Source organism: Passer montanus, unplaced genomic scaffold (genome assembly GCF_014805655.1).
Source record: "Passer montanus isolate IOZ18808 unplaced genomic scaffold, ASM1480565v1 scaffold82, whole genome shotgun sequence".
Lineage (NCBI taxonomy): Eukaryota > Metazoa > Chordata > Aves > Passeriformes > Passeridae > Passer > Passer montanus.
The window spans coordinates 2,380,880-2,406,317 of record NW_024373479.1 but is presented as its reverse complement, the minus strand read 5'-3'; the positions used below and the strand labels follow the sequence as shown (position 1 = coordinate 2,406,317).

At 38.9% G+C, this 25,438-nt stretch overlaps 1 protein-coding gene across 2 annotated transcripts in view; it reads left to right on the top strand.

Annotated features, from left to right (window-relative positions):
• The window catches only part of SLC38A6 (solute carrier family 38 member 6), a 38,263-nt gene extending 13,722 nt beyond the window's left edge, over positions 1-24,541 (top strand). For both annotated transcript variants that reach the window (XM_039733013.1, XM_039733014.1), the window contains exons 6-16: positions 4,117-4,195; positions 8,705-8,787; positions 9,258-9,316; positions 13,959-14,024; positions 14,224-14,277; positions 15,800-15,879; positions 16,563-16,663; positions 18,327-18,451; positions 19,326-19,470; positions 19,582-19,676; positions 20,762-24,541. In XM_039733013.1, coding sequence (XP_039588947.1) covers positions 4,117-4,195; positions 8,705-8,787; positions 9,258-9,316; positions 13,959-14,024; positions 14,224-14,277; positions 15,800-15,879; positions 16,563-16,663; positions 18,327-18,451; positions 19,326-19,470; positions 19,582-19,676; positions 20,762-20,842 — 968 coding nt within the window. In that variant the 3' untranslated portion in view covers positions 20,843-24,541. The remainder of the gene's footprint in view (positions 1-4,116; positions 4,196-8,704; positions 8,788-9,257; positions 9,317-13,958; positions 14,025-14,223; positions 14,278-15,799; positions 15,880-16,562; positions 16,664-18,326; positions 18,452-19,325; positions 19,471-19,581; positions 19,677-20,761) is intronic.
• The last annotated feature ends 897 nt before the right edge of the window (positions 24,542-25,438 follow it).

The window sequence follows — 25,438 nt, the reverse complement described above, 5'->3', positions numbered from 1 at the left end:
TGCAGCTGTACTACAGAATGGAATATGTGATAGCTATGTAGGAAACTTTTCTATTTTTTTTGCATAAATGTACAATTATGACTAATGAAGTTTTACCAAAATAAGTCTGCTGCCTGTGTGTTCCATGTACAACAATAATAATTTTTTGTTTGTTTTTTAAGCTTACCATAGGTAAATTCCAGACTAGTTCAGGTAAAAGCTAAAGGTAGAAGGAAAAGGAAGCAGGGGAACAGAAATTCATCAGGATGAGTCTCCATAATAGAAGGACAAGCAAAGAAATTAACCTATTTCAGTTCTTGCAGTTTCTCCTTGTGAACAAGGATTACATCTTCTGTCACACACTCCATTCTACATCTGTATTTAAAACCAAATAAATTATCCCAACATTCTTTTTTAAAGCTTCCATTAAGAGGACATATTAAAACCAGTAACTCTCTCTCTTCTCCTGGGGAAGTTTGGAGGGGAGCTTGTTTCCACCTTTGCACAGTGCTTAAAAATGCAAGCCATCCTTGCAGGGCTCCAGTACCATCATCTACAGTGGCAGATGAGGGAAAGCTAACCAGAGGAGTCAGTCCTTCAGTGAAATGATTTAAAGGGATTTATCACCATAAATTCTATGTTTATTTTTAAGTTTATTGTACATTCTCTGACATCCTTGCTGTGGACTTTACCACTTGTTCTCTTTTTGGGTAGGATGGTAAGAAAAAGTTGCACTTTTTTTCTTTTAACCAAACAGCCACCCACATATTTAAAGTTTGGGCTGCCTCAGAAGAGGTATTTTGAGGACTATTTAAAAAACAACCTTTTCTCTAGCAACTGCTTTTTCAGATAGGGGTACATATGGTCAGTGTTAAGCAATACTGGTAGCACAGCACAGACATTCTGAATAATGTATGCATGCTGTGTGTATTTATAGGGTCACAGCTCATGCTGGCACTGCAGGCTCTGGTAATGGAAGTGTAAAGCAATTACTCTATTTTATATTTTAATAAACTTTTTGGATTTTTCTGTCAAAGAGCTAATACCAAGTTTTCAGGTCATGGCAAAGTGATAGGTATTTTAAGAGCAATGTTTCTTGCTGCTTTCAACACAGTGTAAGTGTACAGAATAATAAACTAATGACATAATTATGATTTCTGCTGAGTTCTGGTGTGTCAAGGCCTATTGAGAAGTTCAGAACTGTTCTCCATCAAGCAGCTCTTGGTGCATACTGAGAATTACCTCCATCTAACATAATACATACAAATTCAGAACCTGAAATTTAGGCAGTGACCATGTGAAGGTTGCTCCCTTAGTTCTAGTTCAGCCCTTGTGGCATCCCCCTGCTGCTGCAGCCTCAGACCAGGCCATTGCACAGGGTTTGTTGTGCAGCAGAGCTGTGTCCCTCAGTGCTGGAATGGGTGTTCATGTCAGCATTTCAGGGTGAAGCAGAGCACAGGGATGTTGTGCTTCTTGTTGTGTTCTCTTGTGTCACAGCTCAGTCTGGGGCTGTGGAATCTCTTCCTTCCGTGGCACATCAAGGCTGCCAAGGGGAACTGAGGTTTCATTTCTACAACACAAGCTGAGTCAGGGAAGTGAGGTGCAGATTGTTATTTGGGGCAAAGGATACACGACTTTTGTCTGTCTCATTCTATGCTCTCAGTTTCTCGGGTAGGAAAAGAGTGTCACATTGTTTTAGTTTTTCTTGTTTTAGTTTCATCTTCAAAAAAACAAACAAACCAGCCATGTTCTTTGCTCACTCTGTAGTGTGTTGCAGAGTTACACAGTGGTTTGTGTCTTCATGCCATGTAAAGCTGCAAGGAGTTATTTCTCCTGAGGAGAATTAAAACTGTGTTTTAAATGAACTAAAAGCAGAATTTGGCTTTTTAAACTGTACTAAGTATGGGCATCCTGCTCAGATTCATGCACAAGATTCAGGTCTTGTTTAAGCAAAAACCAACATCCTGATGCTTAAATTAAATAATTTTTTACTTAGGGTTCCAACATCAGGATATAAATAAAATTATTTCATATCCATTATTCATCTTGTAGTACAAAGAAGAGAATATAAAAAATCCTACTATGTGAAATTGTTTCCCATATGCCCGGAGAAAGGAGGAAAGATGCACACAAATGTTCAGCATGCACAATTTCCTTGGTGCAGGACTGGCTCCCTCCTTAGGAGTGGAATTCAGTGAAATAGGACTCCTCTCAAAAACAAAGAGTGAGCAACAAAGGATAAGTGATTAAGTGATTAGCCAGGGGCTAATAGGAATGCAAGGGCAGAGTGACAGATTGCATATTGGAGGAAATCTGATCTGCAAATTAATTTGAAGGTTTCTGCAGTGGAGACTTTAAAAGAACTAGTTTTGAAATCTTTCTGAAGGACGTAAATATATGAAAATTCTGACTTGCTTGTGTATAAAGTATTGTATCATACAGGAGAGAAGGCTAATGGTTAAATAAGGTTGAATTGCAATTTAGAGGAATTTTCCTTTCCCTCTTCCCCCACTTAGTTTTTTTTTTTAAAAATTAGAATGAAATATGCAGGTGCCTGCAACTTAGCATGAAAAACTGGGTTAATTTACTTAGAAATTCTAGTGCCTTAGAAATATGCATGCTGTAATTCTCTCTGGTTGAACCTAAATTCTGTTGTAGGAGAATAAATCAGGACAGCAAATAAATACCTCAGCACACACAATCAACAGCTACATGGCACTAAAGGTACATAAATATTGGGAAAAAACCAGAGCTTTTAATTATTAAGTGAATTTTATTATTTAGTGACTTACCAAATGGTTTTAATTTAACCTTGTGGTAGGTAGATGTCACTTTGTGTTAATAGAATTCTCTTTCTTTATTGGGATCACCTTACCCTTTCTTCTGAATTTAACAGTAACCTCTGTAATACAGCAGTGTCTGAGTCCACATATCTTTTCTTTTAAGATTCAAAAAGTTCCTTAAATAAAAAATCCCACACAAACTTATTCAAATATCAGCTTATGAAAGTTTGCTGGTTTGCCTTATAAAAATGTAATGTTGTAATTTTAAAGCATGAATAAATACACTGTGATAAAATTCTAAAGAATTAATAAATAAAAAACAGTAAAATTTGAGTACAACAGATGAGTTTTTGTCAGGAATTGAATGTAACTAAGCTTTTACTGACACAATACTAAAATTACTTGCTGCTGCAGGATGGAAATTAGTTTTACCTAGGCTTTGATGCTCGTTGAAGCTGTTTGTAAAGTTTGATTTTTTGAGTAATTCTCTGCTGGTTACATAAAAAAGCAACATGAAGGGTATGTGAAGGAATCAGACTAGTATAAATTGGGATTTAAAAACCCTCTCATTCCTTCCTTTGATCACAGTATTTAGTGAAGGAGAAAAGTGCTGCTGTGAAGGAGCTTTTGGATTGCTTTTTGTTGAATAGAATTAAAAACACTTAATTTCAAGTCAATAATCCTGTAAGAGTAGCTAATAATTTCTCTTCTGCTTCACAGTTCCTGTACAGTTCTGCACTTGATATTATTGTTGGGATCTTGTTGGTGATGGATTTGTCATGAGAAGCAGGGATCTGTCACTGATAATCCTCTTAGCTCTAAGGACGAAACCTTGCAGCATATAAAAAATCCCTTTCAAGTCCTATACTTGTGTTTGAATTTCTGTCTTGTATTTATTTAGTGCAACGGCAATTGAACAACTATGAAAACTGAGTCTTTAAAAAACCTTATTGTATTGAGAGAAACAAATATTAGTTACTTTCATCATGAATAATGTCTCACAAAGTGGAAGGAGGAGAGCTGCAGCCTTACAGTGTGTCTCTAGCCTGTAGGTCTATATTCCCAGGTAGAAGTGCAAGCCTATATATTATATTATTTTGCCTTTTAGTCCTTTGGATTATGTTTTCCTTGTTTCAAGACTCACATTGTAAGAGTCTCTTTGGAGGCATTAGCTGACATCAGTGCAGTACTTGCAGCTATTTTTAAAGGAAGTATATGAGAAAATAAATTCTGGTTCTGGTGCCGCGGTGTCTCACGCAGAGCTGAGATCTTCCAGGCGTAGCCCTGCTGGTCCAGCCCTGCTGGCTGAGATGCTGCTGCTCCTCTGCTAAATCTGTCCTGCTTCTGTTTGCAGCCATGTCATCTTATCTGTTAATTGTCAAGTCTGAACTTCCTGGGGCTGTTGCGGGGCTTCTGAGTGGAGCCGAGAGTGGGTAAGGAAAAATGCTTGGTGCCTTCTGTGTTTGTCTTGGAGAAAAAAGGGGTCCAGCACTGCTGAAAGAGATGGGTGCTGACACTTCTCTGATCTCACACGTGAATTTAAATAGTCGTTTACATGACTTGTTGGAATATGAAATGTATTTGGCAAGTGCAGGCTTTTGCAGCACACACACACAGAGCGTGATTCTTTCCTCATGGCGATTTCCCATCCTGCTGACCTTAAAGTCAGTGGCAGAACTCCACCTACAGGAATCTCCTTCCTGGAATATTTTAAAAGGGGAAGCAGGAAGGTGCTGGGAGGGAGAGGAGAAGAAACATTTCCACTGCTGTCATGTTATCACTTCACATAATTCAAAATCACAGTACAAAAAATGGCAGGCATTTATATGGAAATAGTTTGTTGTCTTGCTCTAGTAATTGGACTTGTCTTGGGAAAAATGCCAGGTTTCCAGACTTGGTTTATAATTCCTAAACTTGGCTCCCAGTAAAGAAGTTATTTTTCGCAGTTGAGCTGTAAAGCTGTTTGTAAGGAGTGTGTCCCTCACATTTCCATTGGAACTGTCACAAGAAATCGAAGGCAAACACTGCAGCTTCAGCACTGAAATATCTTGTTTGAGTTGTTCCATGCTCCTGTCAGTCCTAACAGTGTATCTTGGAGTGCCTTGCAGCTGTTTTTCCAAATTGCTATTTTCAGATGTTTTGAGCTCAAAACTTGCTCTGGATTGAAATGTGGTGAAATTGTCTCAAGGCTGTGTGATGCTTGTATTATTCCTGAATGTTGTGGGTGAATTTTAAGTGGGAAATCAGTTTGTCAAAAGGTACTTTAGTTGATTTCCTGTTTTATCACTTGCAACTTCAGGATTTTATAATGAGTTTGAAAATTAATTGTGGCTGTAATCTTGCTTTCTGTCTTTCTGCCCCCTGGGCCCTCACAGTTTTAGTAAGGTTTTTTGTCAGTTTTCTCTTTTTTTCTAAACTGTTACATTTTATGTATATATGTTGTGCTTTCTGTCTTTCTGCCCCCTGGGCCCTCACAGTTTTAGTAAGGTTTTTTTTTTGTCAGTTTTCTCTTTTTTTCCCCAAACTATTACGTTTTATTTATATTTGTTATTTTTAATCTGCTAATGTATCTCTTCCAGCTGTGATAGGTATCAGCTTTTCATTGGGTGCTTCTCCTTCAAGCTCACACTTGAACCTCACTCTTCATACACAGTGATGTTGAGCTGCTGCTGTATCTGCTGCATGTATTCCAATCTGTCCAGCCCCAAATTTAGCATCTAACATCTCTTACTACTTTTAATTTTAATTTTATGTCAGCTCTGTTTATTCAAAGTGAATTTTCTTCCAGCAAAGATACACTTAGAAACAAACAGCTTAAGAAGACTCCTGGTAGGTAGAACCTGGAGTTCAACCCTGTGCTGCTCCAAGGGTTATTCTGTTTTAAAAAAGCACTGTGAAAACTTCTTCATTAAGGTCCTGTGGGTGGGATAATGCTCCCAGCAGCTTTGTCCAGGTCCAACCTCAGATCTCCTGGATGTGAGCACTCAGGTTGCAGTGTTGAACTGTTTATTCCAAAGCACATGAGCTGTTGTAATCCTCAGTGACCTGTCAGCTCTACCAGCACCCATGCTTCTTCCTTAGCTGAAACTACAGTTGGAGATGGGAATGAAGTTCAGCTTTGCATTTAGAAAGAGCTGAAATTTGCTATAGGAATCCTAACCACAGCCCCATGCTTAGGTGATTGGCAGCCTGGTCTCATCCAGTTCCTGCCTCTGTAAATTGGAGTTCTTGCATCAATCAATGCTTGTTTAACACAATTTCCCTCCTCTAGTGTTTGTCCAAGCAAATTACTCAAGTGCAGTGGTCAAGCAGTATTCCACCAACATGCACATATGTCTGCCCACATCTATATTTAATTTATTTTGACATATGAATACTAGATCATAATCTTTTGTGTCTGTGTATTTTTTTGCAGATGTTAAGTGTACATTTTTACTAGCTGACCTTATAAATTGTAGGAAATTGTTCAACAAAAAATAGGTAATCAAATACCAAGCTTAAGAAGCAACTTATTTATGCAAAGGCCATAAATATTGAATAGTTTGATTCAACTTCTTCACCTGGACCACTTGTTTCCAGATGGGATTGCACAACTGTGTTTGTTAAGTCATTATAGCATTTGATACGCTTTCATTTGGTGTAGAATTGATCTTAAATGTAGTTGGGATGTATCAAAGATGTCATTTAAACTATCTGTGAGAGTATTTTATATGCATAAACCCTCCTGAGCTGTACATTTGGGAAAGCCATTTAAGGAATGTTCTGTGCATTAAATTATTTTTATAAGTAGAGGTTAACAGGTGTGTGTGTGTGTGTTTGAAACACATCCTCATGTCTTTTTAAAAAACAAAACCATCCAATATGAACACTTATTAATATTGAGTGGAGATGTTTCTGTCTGCATAACAGGAATTCCACATAGTTTTGATGACATGAACATCGTTTCAAATGAGGATTGTGTTAAAAAGTTGTAATTTGTGAGCCCTCTGTTAACATTTAATGACCCTGTCAGAGGATGTGATTGATGCAATTAAGTTGTCTTGCTTGTGAGTTGCATAATTGATATGAACTGAGAGTAAGATCCTAATTTAGAACATAAGAATATCTTGTTCTGTTGAATTCAGGAATGAAATTAAAGCAATTTATAAATGTCTGCTTTTAGTTAAAGTTTGGGGGAGGGAGGAGAAACATCTGCATGCCAGAGCTTTTTCAGCAGAGTCAAGGATTTATATTCTGTATTTCATATTTTGAGTGCTTTTATCATATAGGATTAAATTTACAGATCAGATTGATTTTAAAGGCACTATCAAAACATTTATTCTGCCTTTGGAAAGTAAGTGTATTTTTACATCAGTACTTTGAGGAGAAAATGGAGACATTTTCCAATAACCAGCCCACTATGGACTTTTCTGAGGTCTTTTTAAGTATAAGAATTGGTATTCCAGAATGAAGCAGTGTACAAAATTACTTTTTCTCCTTCATTTCCTCACTGCTGTTTTCCTCTCTGTTCCCCTCCTCCTCCAAAATGTTTCTTCATTTACCGTAAAGTAACCAAAATAATTTTCTGTCTCTTCTGCTGAGCTTGGGAACCTCAGTAGCAGCTGTGGGTTTGAAATCAGGAGATGCAAACTGAGGTCCCACATCTCCACATAGTGCATGATCCTTATGTTCTCTGCCATGATGCTGTTCCTCCTAATCTGAACATCCACCAGACTGGAAAGAAAGAAAATGTTTAAAAATGGTAAATAATAACAACATGAAGAATAATTGCTACAGCAAGAAGCTGATTTTGGCAAAGTTGCTTCTTCACTGTAGCAGTATCAGACAGAACTAATAATACACTTTGAAGAATGATGTATTTTGACTCATTTTTAATACAGACATTGTCAGCTAATGGTTGCTTTGGGTTTGATACAGTGAACATGCCCTCAAACTTGAAATTTCTCTGTTCATTTACATTACATCTTCTTTTCAAACAAGAGTTTTCAAGCCACTCAAGTGGCTGTCCATGATGTACAGCAGTAGTTAATATACCTGTATGATAATTCTTCTTTACCACAGGTGTTGTGGTACTTCCCTCATGATAATTTGAGGTGCTGCCTGTTTATTAGGTGCTAACCATATCCTGGACTAAATAAACTGGAAGGTCAAAAGTCAAGGTGTTTATAGGTGGTAAAGTTGGAGGCTGATGTGCAAGATGTTTATCAGTCCAGGATATGGTTTTTGCCAGGTCAGGGCAGCCACCCTCAAAATATTAACAACTTACCCATCTGTGCTTTCCTCACTTCAGAGATGGGATTTTGATGCTTCACATATATTTTAAATGTTTGAGGACTTAATGTGCCTCTGCAATGCTTTTTTAATATGTGTGGTTTTATGTATAAACATTCTACCAGATTTCATCAGCATAATTTTTATCCTCTCTGTCCTTTACATTTTCATGGATGTATGCAAGGAAGGGAAGCTCAGCAGTGAGTGGGAATTGATGTTGCTGTTTCTTCAGGTGTGTAAATGTGCAGCTCATTGTAATCCACTTTTAGACACACCCTGTGCTGTGTAAGTGCTTCTGCTGGAATCTGTAGAGTCTCAAATACCCTTCCCTCTGACCATTGCTGTGAATCAAGGCAGGGAATTGCATATTGTGCTGATGAGAATTATTAATTGGCACACATCACACCCTTGATCCATGCAGACACTTGCCTGAGGAGCATTGCTTGCAGTGCTGGTTTCTTACAGAATGATGCTGTCCTTCCTCATAATCTGGGAGCTCTGTTTTGTATCAGTGTACAAACTAGGAGTACAAATTCATGGAAATAGCATGTGAGACAGGAAATTATTTTTTCTTGTCCTAGTGGTTGCTTTGTCTAAGAGCACAGTTCTAAGTTAAACTTATTTTTAGGACTCTTGAGCTTTGTATCAATCCTAAATCAGTTTTCCAACAGGTCTTGGTACCTCGATGGGAGACTGCTGCTGCTGCTTACTTCAGTCTGCATTGTTTTTCCTCTTGCCCTTCTTCCTAAAATTGGTGAGTAATTAAAGGAGAGAAGCGAATATTATTCTACTTTAGCAGCAATTACAGTTGAAGACTTTAAAACCTTAATGGGTTATTTATTTATTTAAACTGGCAGGGGGCTGCTGGTGGTGGTGATTACTTCAGTTGTTGTAGTGTGTTCTGCCTTCCAGCCCTGCCTAGTTAACCTATTACTTGGGTTGCAGTAGTATTTTGTCTGCAATACTAAAATAAAATCTTTACAGCAGAACATTAAAGAGCTGCATTTACTTACAGCATGCCATTAGTGGTAAGCCAGTTCTAATTCTGCCCTACAAAACTACATAAATGATCTGTGACAGGCAGTTGGAATGTTGTTATTCTGAGTCCTAAGCCCCAGATACCAAGCACTGTAATAGAAAACATGCCTAAAATGTAAAGCTTTAGCTGTACATTAGGATCACTTTCCTTATAAATTCTCTTTTATTTTTACTGTTATTTTACAGGCTTTCTTGGCTACACAAGTAGTTTATCATTTTTCTTTACGGTGTACTTTACTCTTGTGGTAAGTTAAAAAATCTCTGCACAGCTTCTTTTTTTTTTTTTCCTTATTGTTTGAATGTTTTCACAAGCCTGTTTTGAAATTAATTGTCTTCCTCTCCCCCTTAATTTTTTATGTGAAATTTAGAATTTTCTTCAGGTTCAGTATGTGCTTGCTTGGACAGATTACATTTGTTTGCTGAGGCTGGGAAATGTGTATGAACTTCCAAGCATGTGAAAAGAGTTAAAATAATTATATTTTGGGCTGGTAAATATAACAATTCTTTTTTTTTTTTTTTTTTGCTGATGGTGCAGCAAAGGGAGCTGGCACATATATTTTTGTTTCCCTACTAGCAGAGGAATGGAATTCTGTTTTCTTAACTTCTAACTATTACTTAACTGCAACTAGTACAGCAGAAAATTTAATATACTCCAAAATAAATTAAATTTACATGTATAATGGAGTGACAGAGTTCAGAAAAAGGCAAAGAAAACTAGAACTTCATTAAGGCAGTTTACAAGATTCATTAATACCTCAATGACCTTATTCTCCTTTCCAGCTGAAAGGAAAAGTTCTTTTCTCTGAGCCATATGGGGGTTTTTGACCCTGATGTTCACCCTCTCAAGGCCCCTGTGAGGTAGATGTTTCCAGATATCAAAAGTGAGACCTGCTAGGCAGATCTAAGAGAGAAATTGTGCCTTTAAGTTGCACTTTTTTTTTCTTTTTAAAGGGAAAAAGTGTGTTAATGCACATGTGTAATATGTGGTACAACTGAGCAACTCTCACTCTGTCATCTATTTGAATCTCATTTGGGAGCCTGGCAAAAATATTCCCCCTCTGCCCTGTCATTCTGGCTTGCATTGACTTGCATTTAATACCTGTTTTACAAAGGGATAAACAGAGTTGAAGGCAAGTTGAGCAAACATGCCATCCAGGAGACCAAGGCAATCCATTAGGAACTGAACCATGTGATAAAACCAAACTTCAAAGCTGTCAAAACATCTCCCTAGGGTATCCCTGGAGAGCTGCAGTGTTTGTAGGACCTTGGGAAGTATTCTTCTTAAGCTGAATATTGAGAAGCAGCCACAGCCTCTCCAGAGTTAATGGAAATTCATTTGTAATATTTATAAATTACCTTAACTTTTGACCTCTCTCCTAAAATTTATCTTTAAAAGAAAAAAAAACTGGGAAAAAAATAGGTAAGAAAAAGCACTGACTATAATGCTGACACAGGCCTTTGGCTGAAGCAAGTTGCAAGGGTTTTAAAACCAGTTCAGCTCCTGGATTTCAAAGGGAATGTGTATGGATCTCTGAGGAAAGCTGTTGTAATGGGTGGATGCATTTGAAAACAACTTCAGTCCCTGAAAAGGCAAATGTGTAAGTAAGAATTGTGTGCAGCCATGCCAAGCTGGGATGAGTTAAACTAGAATTTAGTTTGTGATTCTCTATCAAAAATGTGGCTACAAAGTGCTAAAAGGAGTACAGACTGCTGGATTTTTAATGAAATGGTAAAGTTTGTGTGCTTACTTTTTCTTGTTACATGGCAAAGCAGCAGCCACAGTAAATCTAGCTGAGGTCAAAATTTTTAAAAGCCATTATGGATATTTCCAGAAAAGCAATACTCTTGACAGAATATTCCCTCTGACTTGTCCAGGCCCTGAGAGTCAAAGGCATTAAATGTGGTTTAGTTTTCATATCTAATTGCTTTGAAGTGGGTGATACGTGCTGTTGAAATGGTGTTTTAGTTTGCACACTGTTAATTTCTGTGTGGCAGATACGTTTTAATTTGTTCCAGAAGAGAACTGTGTTAGTCATATGGAAGTGATAGAATTATATTTTGCATATACAGTAATTCTGTGCCTTTTCAAGTGCACACCATCTGTTCAGCTTTTTGCCAGCAAGGCACAATTTTACTGCAGCCTGCAGAAAAGAGACATCCTGGTCAGTCTGGTCAGGGAGTGCACTGAGCAAAGGGCTGGAGACTTCTTTGTTCTGGGTCTCAAATGTCCTCTCTGTGCCTCAGTATCTCTTCCTTTAAAGCCAAAAAACTGGTTCTAGGCTTTACTTGCAAAACTATGGCAAACATTGTGATGAGTTGATCTAGGAGAATAACCAGTATGTGTAACTATTAATTCAAAGGCAAATTCTGCGAGGTCCTGAGCACTTCTGTTGCTCAGTTGTTGAATACTTCCCTGACTTGAATCCTCAGGGGAAAAAAATTGTGATTGTTGAATTTTTTTTTTTTTTTTTTTTTTTTTTTTTTTTTTTTTTTTGTTTTGTTATTGCCTTCCCTCTTGCTGTATGTATTGGTAAAGCATAAAGACAGACTTGTATTTTTTTGTGTGTGTGGAGACAGCATTATTGGTAGCTTGTTAGCAAAGGTGTTAATGATTGCTGATGGTGTTTGTTTAAATCTCTTGTTTGTGTTCCCAGAACAAAACTTGTTGCAGATTGGGAACCTGCCATATGCAGTGAATGATGTTATGCACAGACAGCCCCTTTGCCCAGTGCTGTCAGTACTGCTGGAATAAAGGGATTCCTGTTTTCCCTCTGCAGGATACAAAAAATCACTGAGAATATTAGAACACTTTGATTCTCTAACTTTATTCTTTAACAATGTGTCTGTTGTGGGCTTAAAATCCCCTTTTTCCACTAGAATCCCTCTTGAGATTGTTTAATTTTTTTTTTTTTTTTTTTTTTTTTTTTTGTTTTGTTATTGCCTTCCCTCTTGCTGTATGTATTGGTAAAGCATAAAGACAGACTTGTATTTTTTTGTGTGTGTGGAGACAGCATTATTGGTAGCTTGTTAGCAAAGGTGTTAATGATTGCTGATGGTGTTTGTTTAAATCTCTTGTTTGTGTTCCCAGAACAAAACTTGTTGCAGATTGGGAACCTGCCATATGCAGTGAATGATGTTATGCACAGACAGCCCCTTTGCCCAGTGCTGTCAGTACTGCTGGAATAAAGGGATTCCTGTTTTCCCTCTGCAGGATACAAAAAATCACTGAGAATATTAGAACACTTTGATTCTCTAACTTTATTCTTTAACAATGTGTCTGTTGTGGGCTTAAAATACCCTTTTTCCACTAGAATCTCTCTTGATTTTTAAGTTTTTTTCTCTTAAAACCAAACATTTTTTATACTCAAAAGAATGTTTATATGAAATAGGCTTAAAGTTCTAGAGGAGGGTTGTGGTGCCTGCATGACTGCTCAGCTAACTGGGCTGTGCTGCCAGCTTAAAAATCCTTTCCTGTTGGGGAAACTCACTGGACTACAATTGGAAACCCAAATACATTTAAATAATTAAGCAAGTGGTCAGATATAAATAGAGATTTTTTTAAAATGCACCTAGTACATTTTATTTTGTCTTATTTCCACTTCAGTCTGTTTTTAATCTGTCTCACATTTATTTTAGCAAAATGTTCTCCAGCCTTTTAGGTTTGGCTTGTCTGGTCCTCCCTCTGCAATGTTTATATAAATCTTTGCTCTCTGGCTTGCAGGAAAACTTCCCCTCACCACTTCCAGGCACGTTTTACTTTCCCCAAACCTTGCCCTTCAGCTCCATGCCCCTTCCCAGTGCCTGTTCCAGCTTTTAGACTGGAGTGGAGGAGTTCCTACAAAGCTGACTACTTGGGAGCCTTCAAAGCCTTCCCCTCTTTGGGTGCCTTTACACACAGCCTGACCCAAGTTAAATTTTAGTGTTTGGAGTTTGCAGGCTGCTGTTGAGCAGGCTCCCACCTGGTTCCATAAACGTGTTCCTGCCACATTGCCCTCAGCCTGCTGTGCACCCACAGTTTTCTTTCCCCACATTTTGGCCAGAGGTGACATTTGTTTGCCTCTCCTGGCGCTGGTGACAAGAGGGAGCATCTAATCCTCTGGGGAACACCGCGTGGCAGCATGCACCATGTAGCTCTCTGAGCCAGGAGAAGAGCTCCCTTGCATGTTATTCCTCTTGTGAATCTGAGTCTTTAATTAAGTTTTTAATGATTTGCTCTAGGCTTCAAAAGAATTATAACCTCTAAAGCCAGGCAACTACAATAGGAGATTAATTAGGGTGAGGAGAGCAATGCAACTATCATTTTAAACCGGGCTCCTGAAAAAGGAGGTAACATTTCTTACTTTAATTTCCCTTTGATTTTCAGCCCTGTTACTTGGCAGTCCCTAAACCAGCAGGGTGTAGCTGAAGGCCCAATGACATTCAGGGACAATAATTGCATTTATTGTTTTTCCTTTGCTTTCTAGTCCAAACCATATGTTTCTGCCTTTCAAGCTTAGCCCTGGGCTCTGCTCTATCTCTGTTGAGGGCTGGTGTGCTGCGGGCGCGAGGCTGGGCTCGCTAGCCCAGCAGCAGTCCTGCCCAGGAGGCCCTTGCTGTGCAGCCCAGGGAGGCTGCCTGGGAGTGCTGCCTGCATTTCAGCTCATGTCAGAGCCCACTGCAGTGCCCCACATCCCTGGGCCATGAGGCTGCCAGCTGTGCCAGCGAGCAGCTGGGTGGAATGGCACTGACAGGCTGTTGGGAGTCTCCTTCTGGCTGCCAGGCTGATTTACTGGGGGTGTAGCTCCCTGCTGGGTGTTCCACCAGGCTGCTACTTCAGCTGTGTGTTTCTAAATTGAAAACTGATTTTTTTAGGATATCATTCATACATGAAATATGCTGTCTCTGCAGGTTATGGTTAAAAAATGGTCGATCCCTTGTCCTCTGCCTCTGAGTAGTGCCATAGAGACTTTACAGGTAAACTGCATGCTGGTTTGAAGTTCTAATTTTACTAGTAAACTGTAATGCTTTTTTTACATTAACACTTTCAGAATGGCTTGCAATTTAAATTCCTTCTTTTATTAATCATCACAGAATCTGAAAAGTTTCATGTCTGTGGTTTGGGCTTATTCTTTCATTATGCCTTTTTTTTTTTTTTTGCATTTATGTTTTACAGGTTTCAAATTCTACTGGGGATTGTAAAGCAATGCTCTTTCATCTTTCAAAAGAGGTAATCTCTATTAACAATACACAAACTTAAAGGGGGGTGGTGGTTTTTTAAAAATTGGGGTTTAAACCTTACCCAGGGTAAGCTGTCCTTGTGTAAAACTCGTTATGGGCTGCTGAAATATTTTCTGTACCTGCTGCCAAGTGCTATCCAGTCTCACTTTTTTTTTTAATATATGAAGGCTGATTGTCCAAGTTAGCATTTATGAAAATATTTTGGAAATATGACCAAAACAGAAAGTATAACAGATGAAGCAGTGGCCAGCCTCATCATGCAATCAGATCAAGCCCTCAGCTGGCAGTTGGTGCTCCTTGGCTGTGTGCTTTTAATTCCTGGCAGGGTAGAGCAGCTTTCCTGAAGCTAACCTTAGTTTTTCCTTACCTGAAGCTGTTTCTTCTGGCCTGTTGCAAACTTGTGCATCTCATTGGGTGCCAGCTCTGGTATTTGTTAATTAATTTGGCATTTAAATCATGTAACCACCCATCAAGGCTTGCAGGAGAGGAAGTGCCATGTAGAGCCCTGGTCTCTGGGGGGTGAAGAGGAAGGGAGAAAAGTAAATCTGGGATAGCCCTGTAGTGAGATCTAGGAGGGATGTGGCTGCATTTCTCTGAAAAAACAAAAGTCCACCCTACCCTCTCAAGAAAAAGGGAAGGAAAAAAAAAAGCTTGGGCAATGCAAACATCAGACAAATGTTGTCTGTAGATCAAAGAAGAAATGGTGCTTTGGCCAGAAACATCTAATGTGAGATTCTGGCCTTTTGTGCTTGGAAGAATCTTGGGACTCATCTCTTCTTCTTTTTTAAAATTACCTTTATCAATAGAAGGTGGCATATCTTTACCAGTATGGGCCTGATTATTTCAGCACAAAAGTGTTTGTTACAGTTCAGCTATTTCTACTTGGCAATTGCAGTAAGCTGTTCTAGATGATTCATCTCTCTTATTACAAATTTTTGGAATAATACACCACTAATTGTGTGGTTGCATCTTTAATTACATAACTGTCTTAAAGCTTTAGATGCCAAAGAATGTTATATTTCCTGTTAATATTTTCTGTTATATTTTAAGTTTTATCCAAATTTTTCTAAAGGAGTAATAAAATAGTGAGATCAGGGTGAAGGAATCAGTAATTTGACAGGTAGCCATGGATATTAGAATTTGGAAAAATGCTTAGAGAATTTCACAGATGATACACTGGCTCTGGGACACATCTTGCTCTTTCTACATAAGTACTTGGCTTTAGTATAGTCAAAAAAGAATCTTCCAGTCTTTGGCTTATGGGCAGCATGACTTCTCCTGATGATGAAACTGAGCTATGTCCACTTGAACTGACATGACTTGAAAAGGTTGAATTTTTGTGGACTGATTAGAGACCCCATTTCTGTCTTGTGGAGATTTTTCTCAAAGCATTCATCTGGAAATATTTCCACTGACTTCCAACACTTGAACTGAATTCTGAGCTCATACAGATATTTTTCCAGCTAGCAGTAATAGCAAACAACTTACAAGATGTTTTCTTTCTGTTTCAGAGTGCTTATGCAATACCAACTATGGCATTCTCTTTTCTCTGCCATACCTCAGTCTTGCCAATCTATTGTGAGCTCCAAAGGTGATGTATGAACAATGCAATATTAAAATAGAATTATAACCTTTTTGGTAATACTTTCCCTAAATTAATCCCTAAATACTTTTCTTAAATTAATGAGTAATTTTTATTTTTAGGTTAGTGCAGAATTCACTGCAGAATAAGGAGCTTTCATGGTTTTGGGAAATGTATAGTTTTAGTCTGTACTGGCTTTTTCTCTCTTAGAGGAGTGAAAAGTAGCAAATGTGGTTTCCATCATAAGTGTCAGGATATTGTCCTGCCCTGGACAATCAGGAGAAAAAAAGGTCATTTGCTAAGGTACTTTAATAGTCAGTTTTTGTGGCTGTAACTGAATCTGCATTTGGCCATATCTGATCCAGTGAGGGTTTTTGACATAGATTCTGTTCCTGGCTCTGAACAGGTATCATCCTGGTAAATCCCAATTTTCATTTAAAAGAGACACTGGGAAGTCTAAATTCCATACAAGATGGGGACAGTGTTAATTGTGTCCTTTTAATAACCAGATTAAAAATACTTTGAAACCCCCTAAATATCAGTGACAGCACAGACCTCAGCAAATCCTCAGTGGCCTTAAATTAGGCCAGTACTTTATTATGAAAGGCAAGGTGGTGTAGAGATTGTGCTGTGTTTAATCATCCCCAATACTGATAAAACAACACTGATTTCCTTTTCTTTCTCCATTTTAGTCCATCCAAAAGGAGAATGCAGAATGTAACTGTCACAGGAATTGGTCTGAGTTTCCTAATTTACTTTTTGTCTGCTCTCTTTGGGTACCTGACATTTTATGGTAAGTGTATTCTTCAGGTATCCCTTAGAACAAAAGTTAATGATAAAAGATAAATGTCTCCTGCCTGGAATACTTCAGGCATTAATACATTTGAACCCTCAGATTTTAAAAATTCAAGAGGATAAGCTGTGAGCTGGGTTTTCCAGCACATGCTTCTGGTTCCTGAGCCAGAAATGTGTTTGTTTGATACATTAACTGAACCAAGAAGTGCACATTTCTTAGAAATGTTGTTGATGTTTGATGAAGTAACTGTACCTTTTTATTACCAATCAGAAGAATGGGTGGGGTATCACACTTGCCCTACCAAATTCTACAGACATTTTCATTTACTGTGGAGTTTAGGTGGCAGTATGCTGCAATACCAATTTAATTACTCTACATTTGGACTTCTAAATACTTCTGGGTACTGATTTTCAGTAGAGCTTAAACATGGATGACTTCTGTCTGGCATTCCTTGTACTTCAGAAAGATTTCAGACCCCTTATCTACACAATGTTTTTTTTTAAAGTCTATCACAGCACCAAGAATATTGGCTTTCAGCATCTAATAATTCCAGATTGTTAGGCACTTCTGTACCTTTTACCCCCAAGTATAAGCATGTCTGACAATATTCCCTAGATATCCAGAAACCTTAGAAAAATTATATGGGGAGGCTTGAAGGCCCTAATAGCCTGTTGGCCACTCTTGCTGTTTGCTGACTGTCTCCATGAGGTTTGTTGGAAAATGTAAATTTAAGTGCAACTCAGAGAGGTTCAGTAGGCAGTGCAGGGCAGCTGTCCAGATGAAATCTTAATAAGAAGGAGAGGAAAAAAAGAGGGGAAAAAAATGGTCTTGGAAGCCATCCCAGTTCCTGTTACCTTTACTGCCATGATTTCTTTGGGACCAGACCCTGTCTTGACTGTAGCCTCTCAGTCTGTTTCACTGGGAATGGTTTGGGTTTCCTGCAGGCTTCATTTCCTTTAGTAACTCTGAGACTCAGGAGCCTGAAATGCTGGAACCAGGAGTGGATGTCTGTAAGAGAGTTGTTTTGTTTGTTTGGTTTGGTTTTTTCCCCTTGCAAGCTTCTTCTTCTTTTCACTTTTTGGTTGTCTTGTTTAATTAACTTATTTCTTTAAACAGAGAAAGTCTGTTCCCTGTTCCTAAAATACCAGTCTGAGAAAATGTAAAACATTTTATTTTAAATTGGAAACAAAAGAACAGTTCCCTCTTTGAAATGAGGCATGTTTCATCTCTCTGTGGTTCAGAGGGTTTCTTCTGTTTTCTGTGAATTTGAAACTTCACAGGGTGACTGGACTTTGAAAATTCCAGTCTATTCTGAAGTCCAAAAAAGCAGAGTTAATATTAAAAAAAAAGGGAAAAAAATCAGGATAGCAGACCACTCTCAGTGCTCTGACTTTTGCTGTTTAAATTTCTTCTTTTTTTTATGCTGTCTCCTTCACATTTGTGTTTTCTCTTTAGGCATCTTTGGCTTCAGCAGAGGCTCTGCCTGGCATTGACTCCTGAAATTTTTAATTTCCCTGAAGATTTTGCCTCCTAGTGTATCAGTAATGCCAGAGTGTATCAGCATCCCCCAAGCAGATGGATCCATGTCACCTTAATATACCTTGCTAATTACCTTAGCTCTCCAGTGGTTAACAAAGCAATTAATTTGTCTTGTTTGCAGACAAAGTGGACTCTGAGCTGCTGCAGGGTTACTCCAGGTACCTGCCCCACGACACCATCATCATGACTGTGAGGGCAGCCATTCTGTTTGCTGTGCTCCTGACAGTCCCTCTAATCCATTTCCCAGTGAGTATTCCTGAGAGCTCTGGAGCTGGCACTGGGCACTGGTCACTAATGTTTTGCAGACTGCAATTCTTGAGTCACATCTAGTCTTGTGTATCTTATTCACTTGTCAAGTGATTGATCAAAGACCACATATTTGCATATGTTCCATGAAAGCTCCAAAATAACAACTAACCACTAAGCTAATTTGTGCTCTTGAGACAGATTTCAGATTAAAACTAGCCCACAGCATTGTTTTTAATTTAGAGAATTCAGAACTTCTAAAGTTTATTTAGTTTGATTTTTTTTTTCTCTTAAATTGAGTTTTGCTGACTTGGTTTTTCCTTTCTACATGCACGCACCCACACACAAACACACTTGTACTTGAAACTCAATTTAATTGTAAATTAAAAACACATACAGACCTATTTCACCAAAAAACCCCCCTAGTTTAGCTTATCAATACTGTGGTAGAATTGAAAATTCATTCTTTTGGGACCAAAAACTGTGCAGGCAAAACTCTCTGTATGGAAGCACTGTATAGATTATGCATCAGTTGGCAAGGTGCTGACATTTGCTACCAGGCATTTTCAAAGAGACAAATTACTATCTCCCAGGCCTTCTTTTGTCCCTCCAAAACAGGGAGGGGCCAGACATTTCTTAAGACTAATGGCCAAGTGATAAATCTTGCTTTAATACAGTAATAAATTACATTCTACACCACAGAGAGACAAAGCATGAATCTATTACTGATCTTCTGGCATTTTGATTTTTAAAATGTTCTTTCACATCTGGAATTATGTAATTCTTAAAGTTATGGAATTGAGATAAGATCCAAAAAAAAAATGTGTGTGTATGTATGTATTTACCCACACAGTGTTTGTCTTTTATTGTGTAGGCAAGGAAAGCTGTGTTGATGGTGTTTTTCTCAAATCTTCCTGGGTCGTGGATTTGCCATATCCTCGTCACCTTAACACTGAATACAGTTGTTGTTCTGTTTGCAATGTATGTGCCAGACATAAAAAATGTATTTGGAGTAGTTGGTAAGTTCTTGTGGTGGTTGGTTTTTATTTTAACTTCAAAAAATTCAGTATATGGTTCTGCAGTGTACTTCACTCTTCTGTAAACAAAATCTTACTTTCTGTTTTTGAAAGGTTCAACCACATCAACATGCTTGCTTTTTGTATATCCTGGACTATTTTATCTTAAACTTAACAGAGAGGACTTTATTTCACCACAGAAACTTGGGGTATGTTTTCTGTTTTCTCATCTGCACTAATAATGTTTAAAGAGGCTCATTTCAAATGCATTTTAATACACAGTGGAGCACAATCCGAGGGGCAAAGCTCTCGTTTTCATCGCAGCTCACAAAATCTCTGAGCAGTTTCTTTCATCCTTCCTGGTAGCTCTGGTCTTTCTGAAACTCCTTCTTCACCAGAGTTTTTTGGCAAGCAGTGTGTCTGTGTACTGGACCATTGATCTGATTATGTGCTTTTCCCTGTAGTTTTCAGATGTTGACTTTTAATCCAGCTTCTGCTCAGTTTTTACCTGTTACTCTGGTGTCTGGGCACTTGGGACAAAGCTAAACTGCATTTAAGTGGAACAGTTTTTGTGCTTGTTTTCTATAAAAGACTTTGCAAAAACATCTCTTTTTTTTTTTGTTCTCTTCCTTTTTGTTTGGTTTTTTCCCTCCTCTTTGTGGTTTTTCTTTTGTTGTAGTAGGTTAAGTTCTGGGCTGGAATTTGTGCATCTGCCTGCTTTTTGCACTGTAACTGTCTGTCTTCATTTAACCACTGCTCAGCAGAGTGGCCAAAATGCTGACAAAATGTTTATACAGAGTTTTTCTGCTATTCTTATGATTCATGGGGCTGCTCTTGTATTGACAAAACGGGGAATCTGAAAGAAAATCTAATAATGATGCCCTCTGACCACCTAAAGTCATGACTAGTTCCAGCAGATTTGGGGGTCTGTATAAATCAGCAAGCTGCAGTCTCTTGAACTGTGGTTTTATCATCATCTGGCTATTCAAAAATGTAAAAAATCCATTGTCATTTTAATTGTATTTTGAGTAAAATACGAATCAGTTTCTCCATTTGTTTAGAGTTGTAAAGGGCAGATTGTTCTTTGTGCAGCTGGATGGTGTGAGCAGGGAAACCAGGCTGCTTCAGGAGTTCCCAGGGAAACTATCCCAGGCTTGGTTTAGTTTCCCACTAAGCAGATTCTTTGTGTTTGAAGACTGAATAATTTGAAACATTACAGATTATTTTGAAAGACAGTTTGTACCTGATCTTGTGGACTTTCATAACAGTAACTTTTGCTTTTCTTTCTTCACAGGCATGTGCCTTGGTCATTTTTGGCATTTGTGTTGGTCTTCTCAGTTTGGTTCTGATAATTTTCAATTGGGTTGATCAATAAGAACTATTGACACTCAACTGAGCTCCAGGAGGACAGCAAGAAGCAGAGAGGTGCCAACACTGCTGCAGTGAGTGCTGGACATCCTAAAGGAGCACTGACCAAAGCTGCCAAGGAGGAAATAATGCTCTTTTCAGCTCCATTACTGATGGTCCTCCTTTAATCTTGAGTCACTCTTCAGTTACTGGACAATTCATCTTTGCCATTCTAAAATAAGAGTTTTTGATGATGTAATGAGGACAGGTAAAAAGGTCTCAAGAATTTCTGCAATGCAGAAATGGTTTAGGGCACATGGGGAACAAAACAGAAACTTGAAATAACTTGTCCTTTCAAAACAATGAGGTGAATAGACATGACATCAGTCTTTTTGTGCATATTGTGATATGTGCACATAGGATAGTGCACCTTGTCCTAATCCTTGGAAGATTCCTGTTGTTTGACTAATTTCCAAAATTTCAGCCAGTTCACATTAAGAACTTGTTGATTCCAAGTGTTTATCCTGATTTATCCTAAGATGGATCCAGAGACCAATTGCCTTAGCTCAGTTTAATGGGCATGTCATGATAATATTTGTTAATTGTTTTTTAAAATACAGTTTTTCTGTGTCAGCACACTTGAATCATCCTGATGTAGTTTTTAAATTAGCAGATTTTGTCCAATAGCTTTTAGTAGCATTTCATTTTGGTGTTTTCATTTTGCAGTTAATAATATACATTTTTCAGTTAATAGCTACTTTTGAGTAGTACTCCAAGTACCTCAGTACCTCACCAGGTGAAAGACTCTTCTCTTTTTCTCTCTTATTCCCATATTTACAAATCTTTCAGGTCTTTCATAAAGTGTTTCTATATTTTATGTTCTTTTGTGTTTCAGAGAAGATTTGGGCTTAAAAAAAGAAAATCTGCCTCTGTAGAAAACAAAGGGAAATTTGACTTTTATGGAACCCTAATTTTACCTCAGATGTCTGTGAACTTCCATGTAGTCTTTTGTAATTCCTTATTTTTTAGCCTCCTGAATGTGAATGCAATTCTCAACACCATCTTGGCTTTGTTGGAAATGGTATTGGGTACCCACAAGAAAAGTTCCTCATTTTAGGAGATTGAAAACAGTGCCTGAGACCATGGGGAGGTTTTTAGCATTTCCTTCTATCAGGTGGGATCTGATGGCCCTAAAGTGGCTTTATCTCTTCAGAGATTTCATGCCCTAAGGAAGCAAAAGCTGCTTGATCCTCTCCTGTCTAAAGGGGAGGAGCAGCAAATAGCAGAGTTGGAATCACCTTCTCTATTCCTGATTTCTCCTGCCCACAGATCACTTGGCTCTCTCAGAGTCCAGGAGTTACTGTTCAGTTTTTCATGGATGGCCTGAAGGCACCCAGGTGGTGCAGGGTAGTGCTGCTTCAGAAATCCTTTTGGCTTGGAAGTATCCTTCTTGGAGTGTAATTTAGAAATACAAGCATGTGGTGATGCAGGAACTAACTCAGAAATTTTGGTAGGATCCCAAAGAAAAGGATCCCTGGAAACGACTGCTGTTATTTTTATAACAAAGTTTCTAGCAGAGGTTTCTTGGCTCCAGGTGAGCCCTGTAATAATTTGGCAGTACCAGAAACAGCACATCCACACTTGGCCAGGAGCTGCCAGCTCCTGTGGCACTGGCAGTGGCTCCTGTCACATGTGTACCCAGCAGAAAACCAAGGTGACCACGGGATGTGACATTATCTGCCTAAAAAGTGAACTTGCCTTTATTTTTCCAATTCAAACTCCTGCTAACCAGGTGCAGCTGCCTTCCTGCCTGTGGCTGCCCTTTGATAGCTGAGTCTCATGGGCTTTGTTACACTGCAGGGATTCAGATGCTTGTGAAATCTCTGGCACTATTGTGGGAAACTAAATATATACCTTGTAAAAGTTTACCTTGAGTCAGCACTGACAGCTGTACATTAGGAGGTGATTTTCTGTCAGAACTGAACCAAAACTTCTTTGGAAAACAGGAGACCTTACATTGATGAGAATTAACTCAGGGATTTTTGTCAGACACTAGAATTTAAGGAGTGTATTTATCAGAAATTTTATGGAAATGGTTTCTCATTTATTATCTGCTCTTGTAGCATACTGTTGAGTAGTACTGGTCACTGTTGAGTATTACTGCAGTCACTTTTATTTTAAACTCTAACCAGTAATGCTTAAGTCTGAATACTTAGATTATCTGTGAGGGGACAGAAAGCTGGCAAAGCTTTGCTGAGCTTTTGCTCTTCCCTCCTCTCCCTGAAAAAGCTGTCTCTTACCATGCACTGTAATGCTCTGTTGCCCTGGGGCAGTTGGGTTTGTGTGCATCATCTTGAAAATATGACTGAAAAATACCTGAAATAAAGTGTTAATTTTACAGGGGATTCCTGCAGTGCTGCAAAAATCACTACAGTATTGTTTTTAATCCTTGGGTGTTATCCTGACTAGCCTGGCTGCTGACTGACTGTCCTGATAGGTAGACTTTGGAATGATGAATTCCAGTGTGTGAGGTTAATACTTGAATGGAAGCAATTCACAGCTCTGCTGAGCTCTGTTACTACATTTTGGCTGCAGAAAGGAGAGCACAGGGGTTTACAGAATGCCTGTTACCTTTCATCTGGAAAAGAACAAGAAATGCTGCTACTTCTGAGTTTCTGTAGTTCATAACTTAAAATATGGAGAGAGGGGCAGAAAAAGATTTCTGTCCCCAAATTTAGAAGGTGTGAGTGTTGTCCAAGATGAATAACCAGAGTAATTTATAATTCTCATCTCCCATGGCTGTGCTGTGCATTGTGTTTCTCAAAAGATTTTTCTACAATTGTGCACTTGCATGAAGTTTTTGAGCAGAAGAGGCCTCCAGTGTGGAGCTCTCAGTTCATTTAAATGCTGACAAATATTTTCTTCATTATTCTTGCATACAGATACTCTTCTTCCAAATTTCCAGATTTATGAATTTCAGTGATTCTTCTTTATTGCCTGTCATCAGCATTTTCCAACCTTCTTCACTGAAGACTTGACAGGAATGGATGAAGGGACCCACAGCATTTCTGAACTCACTTGGAAAGGTTCCCTTTCCCCAGCTGAGCAGGAAGAACAATGTGAGAGATGAAAATTAATTGGTTGCCTTTGATTTATTTTCTCTTTTTCTCCTGTTTCCATTCCTTGTCCCAGTTTCAGCTGGACTGTGGTAAGCTGGGTGTGAAGAGTGGTTTTTGTCAGCAGCATGGCAGGAAGGAGACTGCTAAACAACAGTGCTCAAAACCAGGATTATGGTAGAACTCCTTTCCTAGTTAGGTTTCATTTAACACTTCACCTGAAATTGTTGTTTTCCAGTTGATTTTGATGTTAAAATCATTCATTGCAGCTGCTCTCCATACAAAGAAACCTTTGGACATGTTCACTTACTGCCAGTGGGAGAGAATTTTCAGTATTATAAAAGTGCTGTGTAATTCCTGCAGTTTGTGGTGGTGGTCTTGGTATTTGTGTGCTTCAGTAGTGTTCATCCAGCCATGCTTCACGTGGAAATGGAATTCCCAAAAGAAATTAATAATGATCTGGATGAAAAAATTGCCCAGCTCATGTCAGACCTGTATGTTGTACAACAGATTTTCTGTTCTGAGTTCTCCTTGCCTCAGAGTCACTGTGGAACAGCCAGGGCGTGTTCCAAAAAATGACCAGCAAAAAATAAAGAACAGTTTACACTCTACACAGCTCTGTGTGTGATCCCCACTCTGTTGTGCAGGTGATGCTTTGCAGCACATCCTGAAATGTTCCCAGCTGCCCCTCCTGGGCCAGTCTGCTCCAGTGATGGATTTTACTCTTTGGACTGTGCTTTCCAGAACACCAGGATGCAAAAAATGAGAAATGCAGTTATTGTCCTCTGAGGTATTGGTTCATGGACAGCAAACCTGCCTCTTCTGTGCTGACCTGGTCCCCCCTGTGAACAGGAGCCAGCAGAATTTATTTCAGAGGCTGCTGTTCTTCAAGAATCAGGAGACTGGAAGTTAACAAATGTAAATAAACTCAGTGTCTCTCAGCTGGAAGTGACAGCATCTAACCCAAACTCACTGTGGTTCAGCTACAACCACTTGCCAGGTAGGAGCTTACCACAAACAGAACTCACCCACATGTGTGCATGATATTTAGAGCTTTTGAAAATGTCAGGTGTATTCAGGAAATTTTTTAAAAACCCACAAAAAGGGAGTGGAAGCTTGTAGGGCTATCAAAATTGTTTCTCTTACAAGCATGAATTCAGTGTTTTTCAAAATTGATCTCACAGCTCTCTGCCAGCACTGCCTCAGGGATGTGGGGACAGGGTGAGCAGCTGGCCTGGCATTGCATGATGGGGTGAAAAGCTGCTCATGGAGAGCTTTTCACCTTTGGGAAGGGCCTTGTTGGGCAAGGTGAGGGTCAGTCATGGGGAGCAGGCCATGTGGCTGGCCAGGAGGGGCTCTGGAGCTTTCTGGCTGTAAGTCACAGTGCTCTCCAATAGCTGTGTCCTGTCAGTGCAGCTCCCAGCACTTTGCAGGGTCCAGGGCAGTCCTGGGAATAAGCAAACATGGAAACCCCCTCATTATTGTGCTGCTGGCTTGATTCCAGAGCT